The 13,396-nt window shown below is 47.3% G+C and overlaps 1 protein-coding gene across 1 annotated transcript in view; it reads right to left on the bottom strand.

Annotated features, from left to right (window-relative positions):
- The window catches only part of LOC137537288 (uncharacterized), a 96,635-nt gene that overhangs the window by 58,734 nt on the left and 24,505 nt on the right, over window positions 1-13,396 (bottom strand). The window contains exons 4-6 of the mRNA XM_068259366.1: window positions 8,822-8,849; window positions 5,677-5,754; window positions 2,492-2,589 (exon numbers count right to left, since the gene is read on the bottom strand). Of these exons, the coding sequence (XP_068115467.1) occupies window positions 2,492-2,589; window positions 5,677-5,754; window positions 8,822-8,849 (204 nt within the window). The remainder of the gene's footprint in view (window positions 1-2,491; window positions 2,590-5,676; window positions 5,755-8,821; window positions 8,850-13,396) is intronic.

Genomic DNA, 13,396 nt, shown 5'->3' with positions numbered 1-13,396 from the left:
CCGGGGCTTCCTCCAGCCCCAAGATCCCAGCACGTCCCTCGCCGCAGCTCTCCCCGCAGCCGTTTGCCGCTCTGCCTCCCGGTCCGCGGTGATGATGTCAGACCGACCTGGAGGTCGGCCTGTACTGCACCTGTGCGAGCGGAGCTGTCAATCACCGCCACGTGGACCAGAGCCTACTGCGCAGGCACAGTAGTAGATTGATAGCGCTGCTCGCACAGGCGCAGTACAGGCCAACCTCCCGGTCGGTGTGACGTCATCACCGTGGACCGGGAGCGAGTTGCGGCGAATGGCTGTGGGCAGAGCTGCGGCGAGGGACGTGCTGGGATCTTGGGGCTGGAGGAAGCCCCGGGTAAGTAGCCCTTATTTTCATTACAGTTGCCCTGATAACTCCTTTAATTTAGGATGCTCCCTCAATACTATTCACAATATAAAACAAATTAGTAATTTTAAATGGAACAATTGTGAGAATATATATCTCGGAATAAAACTCACTACAACCCCCAATGATTTATTTAAGGCCAATTTTTCTCAATTGTAAATGTGTATAAGAAGAAACTCCAATCTTGGGACCGCCCCTGTTTTATCATCATTGGAAGGATTAACATCATTAAAATGCCAGTACTACCCCAACTTGTTTTTTATATCGGAGTTTGCCAGTGGCCATCCCCAGCTCATGGGTCCAGGCTTGGCATAAAATCTTTCAAAACTTCATCTGGAGTAAGTCCAGATGTTGGATAAGTTACAAAATCATCGTGAGGGGAAAAGAGGCGAGAGGTTTAGCTGCACCTAACATTCAAAATTATTACACATGTGCACACTTGGCTATAGTCCCAGACTGGAGAATAGAGTCTTCCACCAGCGGAACAGATAAAGTGTGGACTGTACTACAAAAGGAGCATTGTGATTTCAATCTAATGTTCACTTGGATTCCGAGCAACTTTCATAAAGTGTATAATCTACTACTCATCATCCTCTAATAAGGCCAACATTAAAAGCTCTCAATTGGTTCGTGGCAGAATGGCACAAAGAAACCGGCCCCTCACCTCTGAGCACCTGGAGGGAGAACCTGGATTTCATTCCAGGTTTGGCAAAGTCTTGGTTCTCCAGGAATAAGAAATAGCGAAACACGCATTATCAACCTTATGGGCGACTCCACTTTGGGAATTCCTAATCTACTAAACAAGTACGGGCAGAAAGATACTTGGGGTTTAACCGAAGTCCGGCGTTTCCTGCATACAATGAACTCTAAATTTACTAAAACAAGGAAAGATCTAAATATTCTAGAAAAACATATTCTTATCCTCAATAAGAAAATGGACAAAGCCTTGTCTAAACTAAACAGACTCATTTTTCCAGGTTAGAGCTACAAATTTACCTCCATGCCCCCCCCCCCCCCACCCCGCCCATTGTACAAAATGGGAAAAAGCCCTTGGTTGTTCGCTAGATAGCAAATGGCCGAAGATCTGGCAAGGTAACTGGAAGATCCAGGATGAGGGACTCCGACCTGTCCAATACAAGACCTTAGCTAGATGGTGTATTACACCAGCCCGTATTCAACAATTTTCCAGAAGAAAATTGGTTTGTTGCAGGTGTGGGTGGGGGACAAAGAGCTGCACATGTGGTAGACCTGCCCCGTGATCAAGACTTTTTGGAAAAGAATAATCAATTTCAGTGGTGAGCTGCTAGAAGGGTTTTTTGTTCTTTCAGCTAGCGAAGATATCTTTGGTATCTCTGTCTCAGGGAGTAGTAAAGGAAGTACCTTAATCACAGAAGTAGGTACTAAGGTTGCAAAAAAATGATAGCAGATAAGGGGAAAGACCCGTCCCCACCAAGTTTGGACGAATGGATCAGCAGAATAGATCTGTTATGCGGTGGTGAAGCACTTGTGGTAGATGTTAAAGCAAGCCATATACCTGACTTAGTCTGTTCCCAATGGTTAAGACTGTATAATAATATGTGGCAAATACTTATAAAAAACATACCTGGACAAACCATACATTTTTGTATATGATATTGAGGGGGTAAGGAAGGCAATGGAACGGTTGGGGGGACAGTAAGTACAGGACTGCATACAGGCTCGGAATAGACTCTGTATGTATGTACTTTAGGAGTGCAGGTTGAGATTGGACAGTGGGATGAAAGACGTCAGTTAGATCTACAGAATAACCTTCCTGCCGTCTCCCGAGATAGGTGACGTAAAGCTTCTGACAGAGTGGTCAGCTCGAGGAAGGGAGGAATGGGTATGGGAAATGATAAATGCTCATATATAGACAAATATAGGATGCAATAATAACGTTTATTTACGTAACTGTCAAACCATGATGATGGCGTTACCCAGCGCTGGCGGACAGCTGCTAAACGCTGCTACGCCATTAGCTGACATGCTTCCCGCACCAGGAATGCATCTGAGATGAAAAAAAAGATAATGCACACACAGAAGGAAAGAATGTGTCACAGTTTGGTGTCTCTGGAGACCCTCAGGCCCACCTACCTGACAATGCTGGGGGGTGAGGGGACCTTCCTGTGGACAATCCTGGGAATAAAGAGGACCTGTACATCTCTCTGGTGGGTTTCTGTTACTGGATACATCTGCAGGAAACACACACACTGACTGAATACACTGTCTCTATGTGATTATCAGATGATGGGGGATCTAGGTGGACAATCCTGGGAATAAAGAGGACCTGTACATCTCTCTGGTGGGTTTCTGTTACTGGATACATCTGCAGGAAACACACACACTGACTGAATACATTGTCTCTATGTGATTATCAGATGATGGGGGATCTAGGTGGACAATCCTGGGAATAAAGAGGACCTGTCCATCTCTCTGGTGGGTCTCTGTTACTGGATACATCTGTAGGAGACACACACACTGACTGAATACATTGTCTCTATGTGATTATCAGATGAGGGGGATCTAGGTGGACAATCCTGGGAATAAAGAGGACCTGTACATCTCTCTGGTGGGTTTCTGTTACTGGATAAATCTGTAGGAAACACACACACTGACTGAATACATTGTCTCTATGTGATTATCAGATGATGGGGGATCTAGGTGGGCAATCCTGGGAATAAAGAGGACCTGTACATCTCTCTGGTGGGTCTCCGTTACTGGATACATCTGTAGGAGACACACACACTGACTGAATACATTGTCTCTATGTGATTATAAGATGATGGGGGATCTAGGTGGACAATCCTGGGAATAAAGAGGACCTGTACATCTCTCTGGAGGGTTTCTGTTACTGGATACATCTGTAGGAAACACACACACTGACTGAATACATTGTCTCTATGTGATTATCAGATGATGGGGGATCTAGGTGGGCAATCCTGGGAATAAAGAGGACCTGTACATCTCTCTGGTGGGTCTCTGTTACTGGATACATCTGTAGGAGACACACACACTGACTGAATACATGGTCTCTATGTGATTATCAGATGATGGGAATAAAGAGGACCTGTACATCTCTCTGGAGGGTTTCTGTTACTGGATACATCTGTAGGAAACACACACACTGACTGAATACATTGTCTCTATGTGATTATCAGATGATGGGGGATCTAGGTGGGCAATCCTGGGAATAAAGAGGACCTGTACATCTCTCTGGTGGGTTTCTGTTACTGGATACTTCTGTAGGAAACACATACACTGACTGAATACATTGTCTCTATGTGTTTATCAGATGATGGGGGATCTAGGTGGACAATCCTGGGAATAAAGAGGACCTGTACATCTCTCTGGTGGGTTTCTGTTACTGGATACATTTGTAGGAAACACACACACTCACTGAATACATTGTCTCTATGTGATTATCAGATGATGGGGGATCTAGGTGGACAATCCTGGGAATAAAGAGGACCTGTACACCTCTCTGGTGGGTTTCTGTTACTGGATACATCTGTAGGACACACACACACTGACTGAATACATTGTCTCTATGTGTTTATCAGATGATGGGGAATCTAGGTGGACAATCCTGGGAATAAAGAGGACCTGTACATCTCTCTGGTGGGTTTCTGTTACTGGATACATCTGTAGAAAATACACTGACTGAATACATTGTCTCTATGTGATTATCAGATGATGGGGGATGTAGGTGGGCAATCCTGGGAATAAAGAGGACCTGTACATCTCTCTGGTGGGGTTCTGTTACTGGATACATCTGCAGGAAACACACACACTGACTGAATACATTGTCTCTATGGGCTCGATTCACAAAGCGGTGATAACCCAGTTATCACGCCTAAAAGACTTTAGGCGTGATGACCTTTTCACCACTGAGTTATCACCGATTTTTCCTGCTCTTCGCGCGAAGTTACCGCGCGTAAGCGCGTACGCGCGTGAGAGCGCGCGCAAAGTCCCATAGGGCTTAATGGGAGCTTCGCGCGAAGCGTCGGGTGTTGCGCGCGTACGCGCGGCAACTTCGCGCGAGTTTCTTCTTATCATGCCTAAAGTGACTTTAGGCGTGATAAGGGCCTTTTCACCACGGTGCTAACACTTTGCACCGCTTGGTGAATCGAGCCCCATGTGTTTATCAGATGATGGGGGATCTAGGTGGACAATCCTGGGAATAAAGAGGACCTGTAAATCTCTCTGGTGGGTTTCTGTTACTGGATACATCTGTAGGAAACAAACACACTGACTGAATACATTGTCTCTATGTGATTATCAGATGATGGGGGATCTAGGTGGACAATCCTGGGAATAAAGAGGACCTGTACACCTCTCTGGTGGGTTTCTGTTACTGGATACATCTGTAGGAAACACACACACTGACTGAATACATTGTCTCTATGTGTTTATCAGATGATGGGGGGTGTAGGTGGGCAATCCTGGGAATAAAGAGGACCTGTACATCTCTCTGGTGGGGTTCTGTTACTGGATACATCTGTAGGAAACACACACTGACTGAATACATTGTCTCTATGTGATGATCAGATGATGGGGGATCTAGGTGGACAATACTGGGAATAAAGAGGACCTGTACATTTCTCTGGTTGGTTTCTGTTACTGGATACATCTGTAGGAAACACATACACTGACTGAATACATTGTCTCTATGTGATTATCAGATGATGGGGGATCTAGGTGGACAATCCTGGGAATAAAGAGGACCTGTACATCTCTCTGGTGGGTTTCTGTTACTGGATACATCTGTAGGAAACACACACTGACTGAATACATTGTCTATGTGTTTATCAGATGATGGGGGATCTAGGTGGAAAATCCTGGGAATAAAGCGGACCTGTACATCTCTCTGATGGGTTTCTGTTACTGGAGACATCTGTAGGAAACACACACTGACTGAATACATTGTCTCTATGTGATTATCAGATGATGGGGGATCTAGGTGGACAATCCTGGGAATAAAGAGGACCTGTACATCTCTCTGGTGGGTTGCTGTTACTGGATACATCTGTAGGAAACACACACAGACTGAATACATTGTCTCTATGGATTATCAGATGAGGGGGGGATCTAGGCGGACAATCCTGGGAATAAAGAGGACCTGTACATCTCTCTGGTGGGTTGCTGTTACTGGATACATCTGTAGGAAACACACACACTAACTGAATACACTGTCTCTATGTGATTATCAGATGATGGGGGATCTAGGTGGACCCCAAGTACTGCTCTCTCCTGTACAAGTAATGAAAGTCTCCTCTTACCCGGTGATGTGAGGGGCGACTGACTCTCCATCATGTTGTCCTTGTAAAACTTCTTGTGTCTTCTATATACTGCCCCTCCTGCATGGAGAAACAGACAGTGACATTGTGACTCCTTGTAGGAACCTGACGCACAATGATACAGTCACCACCCAGACACATCACTTGGCATTACTGTCTCCATCTGCTGAAATTCCACTCCTTGGGTCTGGGACTAGGTTCTTCAGCACCAGAGAGTCCCCCACCTGAATTGTGCCTGCTGCAGTATAGGAGGCAAATGTGCATGAAGTATTAAAGTTGAACTGAAGTATCCCTAAAAAAAAAGAGCTTCACTCACCCGTGGCTTCTGCCAGCCCCCTGCAGCCGACCTGTGCCCACGCCGGTCCTCCACGATCCTCCGTTCCCCCGCCACAGTTCCTTTTTCTTCACGCAGTGGAATCCGGCGTCTAAGTCGATATACACTGCGCCCTGGCCTCGTATATCCTCGTATGTGTTCCAGTAGCCAGGAGCGTACAGGGCACAGGCAGCACGAGAAAATCTCTACTGTGCCTACTGCCCGGCGACAGGAGCGTGAACGAGGGACCCTGCAGCCAGGGCCGCACAGGCGCAGTGGACACCCACTGCGTGAAGTGAAAGTGAGCTGTGGCGGGGTACCGGAGGATCGGTCCAGGACTGCGAGGGCATCGGTCGGCTGCGGGGGGCTGACAGAAGCCCCAGGTAAGTGAAACACTGTTTTAGGAATACTTCAGTTCTGCTTAAAGTGCCCCCCCTACTTAGGATAAATAGCCCAATGCCCCTCCCAGTATAGGTAGCCTTATATACCACTGCCCCCTCCCAGTATAAGTAGCCAGGTTCCTCTCCCCCCTATGTGGCAAAGCCCCCCCCCCCCCCAGTACAGGCAGCTGGATTCCAAAGTAGTATACAATGAACAGAGGCGGAGGAGTATCAAACAATCTGCACAAGGATTTAAGTTAAGCGCCTCTCCTTACAGAGGCACTTAACTTGAATCCTTGTGCAGATTGTTTGATACTCCTCCCTATATTGCCTGATGAAGCGGGGTTGAACCTGCGAAATGCGTTGCATTTCTTTTTGGAGTTCCTAATAAATGTGTTTTACTGTCTGAATCTCAGTCGTTGTCGTGTCTGCTTGAGGGAGGTAAGACCACCACTTCCTCCTTCAATTTTGCCATTTAAGTTGGTTTTTAAGCTCATTTAATCTAATCTTATACTTTTGGCGCCTCTGTTCATTGTATACAATTTGGAGTCCACCCTTGGTGGAGGGGTGTTACCCCTTTCTTCCTGTCTACAGAGAGCGACTTCTTAATCCTGAGTGGGGTCAGGACAATCTCCCCACCTGCCTTTACAGTGGTTGCCTGCTGGTGACCCTGACTTGTGAGTATTTAGCAATACAAACTTATTGATAAATTTAAGCGGTATATGCGCTCCTCTTTTCTCAACAATAATCTAATCTATTCAATTAGCTGACACACTATAAAAATGGTTCGCCACACTATGTGTTGGTATCACCACCCTGTAAATTATGTTTGTCAAACAGTAGTGTCGCGCTCAACATTCAACAGTGCTTCGTGTTTTAAAGTTCATCAGTCTATTCTCCATCCACTTATCCAAATGTTGCTCTTCCTCCCATTAAAAGCAATAAAATGCGCTCACCAGAACTTGTAGCTGATTAGTTATAGTCAGCAATAATCACATGTACTGTTCCTGTTCCTCCTGGTCTTCCAGGCTCCAGCAGTTCAAATGCTCGGAAGCAAGCAGAGAGAGGCAAACATAGCGTAATCTTGTTATGCTTTATATCACCGTGATTTCACTCCCCCCTGTGCCAAACACACCTCCAACACACTGTGCTGTGATCTCTCCCGTGTGTGATAAAGGCTATATTATCTGCTCACCAGAAGCTTTGGCTGATCGCAAGGAACCAGCACCCACACTTTGTACAACCGTTCATAAGCACATCCAACTTCTTGTCCCTTTAAGAACTCAGAGCAAAAGTTGCCATAGCGTAATAACGTTTAATCAAATAAAATTATAAATACATCGTGCACTCACATTCCATACGATCTCGCACCACGACGATGCCTCGGTCGTGGTGCGAGAGACGCGGAGAGTACCTGCAGCAGCTATTAGGACGTCTGAGGATTTACTATATGCGCATTTTTATCGTATGGAATGTGAGTGCACGATGTATTTATAATTTTATTTGATTAAACGTTATTACGCTATGGCAACTTTTGCTCTGAGTTCTTGTCCAGTACGTATTACACTATTGGGGCTCTTGGTGTTCCCTGTTTTTATGGATTCCAAAGTAGTTTACATAGCCAGTGCCCCCCTCCTTTAATTAACATAGGTAGCCAGATTTCCCCCTAATAGTAGCCAGAATCCCTCCTAAATATAGGTAGATAGCTAGATTCTTCTCCTCATTGCTGCCTAATGTCTGTACTTCATTAGTGTAGGTGGTGTGTGACCGGCAGGCACGCATAGAGATGTCACATGATGAAAGACGGCTAGAACATCCATGGAGACCAGCTGGGAGCAGAGCTGGGGAGAAAGTGAGCCTGTGAGCAGGCTTGCTCCTCACCAGTTAATCACGAGTAACCACAGTCACTCTTAAAGGTTTGAAGGAGGAAGTGCGCTATAGCGAGGCTTGCAACGCGACCAATAAGACGCTAGCAAGCTCGTTGAAACGCAGGGCAGATGGCGGTATTATGGGTAATTAACCCCGCCGCATCCAGCCACACATCTGCACCAATTACAGCTCATTTGAACCACGAGTAATCACTGTGGTGATTTGTGATTAGCTTGTGGGGAGCAAGCCTGCCTGTGAGGGAACCTGGACCTGAGAGACCTCCGCTTACAACTCTGGAGGGCTGGCTCTCAGAGCTTCTGGCTGCAGGATTACTGGCAAATGGTGGGCAGGTAATAATGAAATACCAGCATTCGGCTTCTTACATAAAATATGGGCCTTGCTGCCAAATGCCAGCTGGGTGGCAACACTAGTCACAGCTGTTATATAAAAGTCTCTTCTATGGCAATTACTTCAAGGGGGATGATCAGGATAGTGACAGGTGCACTATGACCTCCTGTTATGTCCACCCCGACCTCTGCTCTGCTTAATATATATCAACAATTACCTCTTTTACAGACGCGTGTCTTCAACTCCTACAATTCCTCTTGCCGTTACATCACATCCTCTCTGTGGCTTCATTACTTCCTGTCTGTGCGTTCCACCTGGGAGGATTGATGTCGCCATCTTGTGGTGAATAGGCTAACTGCAGCCTCTGGTTGTGCAACTAGTGTACATGTAATGACTCCCCCATCTGAAAATAGCCGTACGCTTATACTAAAAGCGGACCTGTGAGATTTAATGCATACAGGCAGGGCTGGTACCAGACTTTTTGCTGCCTGAGGCAAACTTGTGAAAATGCGCCCCCCCCCCCCCCCCCCTGATCTGGAATGATCGCACAGCACCTGACAATTTACTCGGCTTCATTTATTGTTCTCACATGACATGCTGCAGCTCAACACAATAGCACACTGGCTGGCTGTGAGTCTGTGACAAACAAACTGCTCACCCTCAGCCACTCCATTCCTCCTCAGGAAGGTACACACAGTACAAACATGCTGCCCCTGAAATCTCTGTGCCTGATGCAAATGTTTCACCTTGCTTCATGAGAGAACCGGCCCTGCACGCAGGGTGCATTTGTCTATGTTCTCCTTCTGTCCTGTGCACGAGGAATGCATTGAGATATTAATTATATTAACTTATCTAAAATAAAAGACAACACAACAACACAGCCCTATTTCTTCTATCCTATAAGTTCCTATACCTGTTCTAATGTGGTCTGTTTTACTGCAGCCTTTCCTAGTTGTACAGTGGCTGTGTTATCTCTGTTATATAATCTAATCTTCTTTCCTCTGATGGCTTTGTCGGGGTCAGGCACTCAGGCAGGAATGTGCTGCTCTTCTTGTGATAGGATAGAAGCTATACACACCCTCTCCACGCCCCCCTGCAGGCTCTGTGTGAGTCACAGACTGAGCTTCTCAGAACCTATCACAAGCTTTTAGCAGCCATGTCTTGTTTGTAAACACAGCCTAAAACTGGCAATTACAAGCCAGGATTGCAGCAGGGAGTGGTAGAAACAGCACAGAGGGGCCCAGGAGAACACAATGAATAGAATGGTATGCTTTTTATTGTAAAAATTTTATAGTACAGATTCTCTTTAAGGGCAAAATATTGGCCGTAGGCATTATTTGGGAAAAAACAATAAATGATTAGACTTTAATAAATATATATTAATTCACATAACTGAATAACTGAAACAGACTAAATATACGGTAACAAAATAACCAATTATAAAAACAGTCCATAGACAAATTGCTGTCCATTTTATTTTTTCTTCAAAAGTCCAATAGCCCGGTGATGGTAATAAACAGCTTTCTCAGACAATAAACATGCCTACGACAAAGTGGGTGCGGGGGAGGGAGGGGGGCGGCAATGCAGAAATCCAGATGTACTGTGAGAGAGAGAAGGACTTATATACAGTCCAAACATCAGCCATTGGTTCCCACCTAAACTGACACTCCAATGTCAGGTGAGAAGATCCACAGATTCGCCCAGATACACCTGTAAAATGAAACAATGTAACACATTACCCCTTGCTACACTCTCTACCTATGCTGAAAGCTTGGCTGATGCAATACCTAAGGCTGATTACGCCATCCCCCTGGCTGATGCAATCCCCATGTAATACCTAGCCCCATTAAACATGACAGCTGGTGAACAGTAAATCCCAGCATTCCCATGTGCCTTTCACTCCATTACTGTTGTTCCAGTTACCAAGAGTTCAGGTCCACTTTAAAAGGAACCTGTGAGATGTGAACATGCCCTTGTGGGGAGCTCACCTCCGGAGGGGAAGCCGCCGGGTCCTAAAGAGTATTCCCCGCCCTGCACTGACCGGATCCAGTGCTGAGATCCGCAGGCCGCCTGCACAGTCAGTAGAACGTAGCTGATCAAGCTAAGGGTATTATATATTACCCAGTAACCAAGCTGGCCCTAGACTATGATGGGCATTTGATGTTGGCACAAAGAGCATTATTGTGTTCAGTACAGGCTGGTTACATTGGTGTGCAGTGTGGAATGTTATCAGCCTGTTCTGCATCAGCTCTAGAGAATGCAACGCGTTTCTCAGGACTAGGTTCCAGCTTCATCAGGCAAATATCCAGAGCAAAATCTCTAAAAATGCCATAAGAAAGCCCAGCATCTCAGTGACAGCTGTTTTGTAGGACGTTTCAGTCTACCTGAGCAGAGGGAAGCTGGTTTATACAGAGGCTTCCCTTGTCCCTCTCCTCCGACAAGAGCCTTGTCAGCAGGTCACACATACGCAGTAGCGCCGTCATGGTCGGTCTCTGGCAGGAAAAGCCGAGCCTGATTGGGTCCATGCTGCTGAGCAGGCGTGAGCTGTCTGCACTTGCGTAATAGCATGGACCCGATCAGGCCTGGCTATTTCTGCTACCAGGGGGCTACCAGGGTCAGACTTGTACCCTTCACCGCCCAAGGCCCACTGTCACCCACCACCCCCTCCATGTCTCCTACCTGCTATATAGTGGTCCCCAAATTTCCTACAAAAGTTTCCGGCAGCGTGTGATTTGCCTGTCCAGCTGGTGCTCTCCTCCATTAGTCCATGCCTTCCCCTCTTCATCCTCGCTGGCTGCATCTTCTCAGTGACCCGGCAGCATGTATAATGTGATAACATGCACCAGATCACGGAGAAGTGGCACATGGGGGGGATCAAACTCAGCATTAATATCACTTACTAGAGGGGGTGTCAGTGGAGGGCAGGGTAATTGGTTAATTTTGCCTGGGGCCCTGTAGTGAAGGGGGGTCTCAGGGAAGTTTTGATGAGTAGTTTTTCTTACCTCCCAGCTGTCAGCAGCAGCTGCTCTCACACCACCGATCTCACCAGGGCCTGCATTGCTGGGTCCCCCTGTCATGTGTGACATCACTGGAGGAGGCTTTATTACTGGTATTAGGAGATCTTGCTCTGCGCCTGCACCCTGGGGTATCTTGTCCTGTCCATCAGCCCCAGCGGCACAGCGAGACCTCCCCTTGCTTTTTCCTCCTGGCTGGCCCTGCAATGTCCCGCCCCTCTCCTCTGCTCATTGGTTGGAGGCTGTGGAGGAGGGTGCAGATAGTTGCCTTAGTCACAGTGCACACATGGATTGCTGGACACATAGGAGCCGCCGGGGCTCCAACGTTTTGTCCTACGCGTCGATTTTGCCTACTTTACCTTCTGCGCATGCTCAGTACTTTCCACGCCCACTCTGCACATGCGCATTTAGGTTTTCTCATTTCCCCTCATCGTTTTACCCTACGGGTGAGCGGAGTAATAGCCTGTGGTTGGAGGCAGTGCAGCGGCAAGTGTGTCCTAATGAGCAGCCGCCCTGAGCACAGATTAATCATCTATAACTGCTACATTTTCAAACTTATTTCCATTATTACTTTATTAGCAATAACACACAGTGAAATACATATACAATCAGCCTATTTCCATAGTAGGTTATTTCGATTTGTAGGTCTCCTCGATGGAGTTGCCATCATTCTGTCATTAGCGTAGGACATTTCGACAATGTAGGACAAAACGTTGGAGCCGCCGGTCAGGCCAGGGAAAGGGACAGGACAGCAGGCCAGGTTAGGTAAGAGAGAAGGTCATGCAGCGCACAGCCCATCCCTTCCTCTGTGGCCACTGACAGCAGCAGCACATAGTGTCAGTGTGCAGAGCAAAGCAGGGCGGCCGGGGCTGTGGAACAGGAGAGATCTGATCCTGAGTCCTGCCAGCTGCTGCCCCTCAGCTTTTAGGCCTCGGCCTTCCCACAAATCTGGGCCTGAGTGCTTCTGTGCCTGTGCAGAGGCCACACTTCAGTGGTCCCAATGCTGCAATGGGCTGGTACAAGGATGGAGGAAGCTTCTGGAGCTATCCTGAGGTCAGGGCCAGTTAAAGCCACAGAGGCCCTGGGGCAAAATTAACCTGGGGGGCCCTTCCCTGACTGCTGCCCCCCTTCTCCGCCAGCTTTTGCATGTCATCCCTGGGGGCTGGGGCCCGTGCCAAGTCTTCCTCCCCGGACCCCCGACCCGGCTGTTCTCCTCAGGTTGCTGCCTGCTATAAGTATGTCCTCCCAGGGCTCATGTGACGTTTTGTCACTAATGCCGACTCACAGGTCCCCGCGTGTGGTCCCTCCGAGTTCCTGTCTTCATCCACCCATGCTCGCCATCTCTCAAGTGACAGGCAGCCTGTTGGGCCAATCAGAGTGCAGGATCAGGTCCTTTAAAGGGGAAGTGAAGAGAGAGGTATATGGAGGCTGCCATGTTTATTTCCTTTTAAGCAATACCAGTTGCCTGGCAGCCCTGCTGATCCTCTGCCTCTAATACTATTAGCCATAGCCCCTGAACAAGCATGCAGCAGATCAGGTGTTTCAGACTTTAAAGTCAGATCTGACAAGACTAGCTGCATGCTTGTTTCTGGTGTTATTCAGATACCACTGCAGAGAAATAGACCAGCAGAGCTGCCAGGCAACTGGTATTGATTAAAAGGAAATAAATATGGCAGCCTCCGTATACCTCTTACTTCAGTTCCCCTTTAATGACTGGAACCGCTGGTGATGAGGGCGGGAGGAGTGGAGTGGACGTTCAGTTACTGCATTTGCTATGC

Source organism: Hyperolius riggenbachi, chromosome 10, assembly GCF_040937935.1.
Source record: "Hyperolius riggenbachi isolate aHypRig1 chromosome 10, aHypRig1.pri, whole genome shotgun sequence".
In the NCBI taxonomy this organism is placed as follows: domain Eukaryota; kingdom Metazoa; phylum Chordata; class Amphibia; order Anura; family Hyperoliidae; genus Hyperolius; species Hyperolius riggenbachi.
This window is presented reverse-complemented; position numbering and strand designations above follow the sequence as displayed.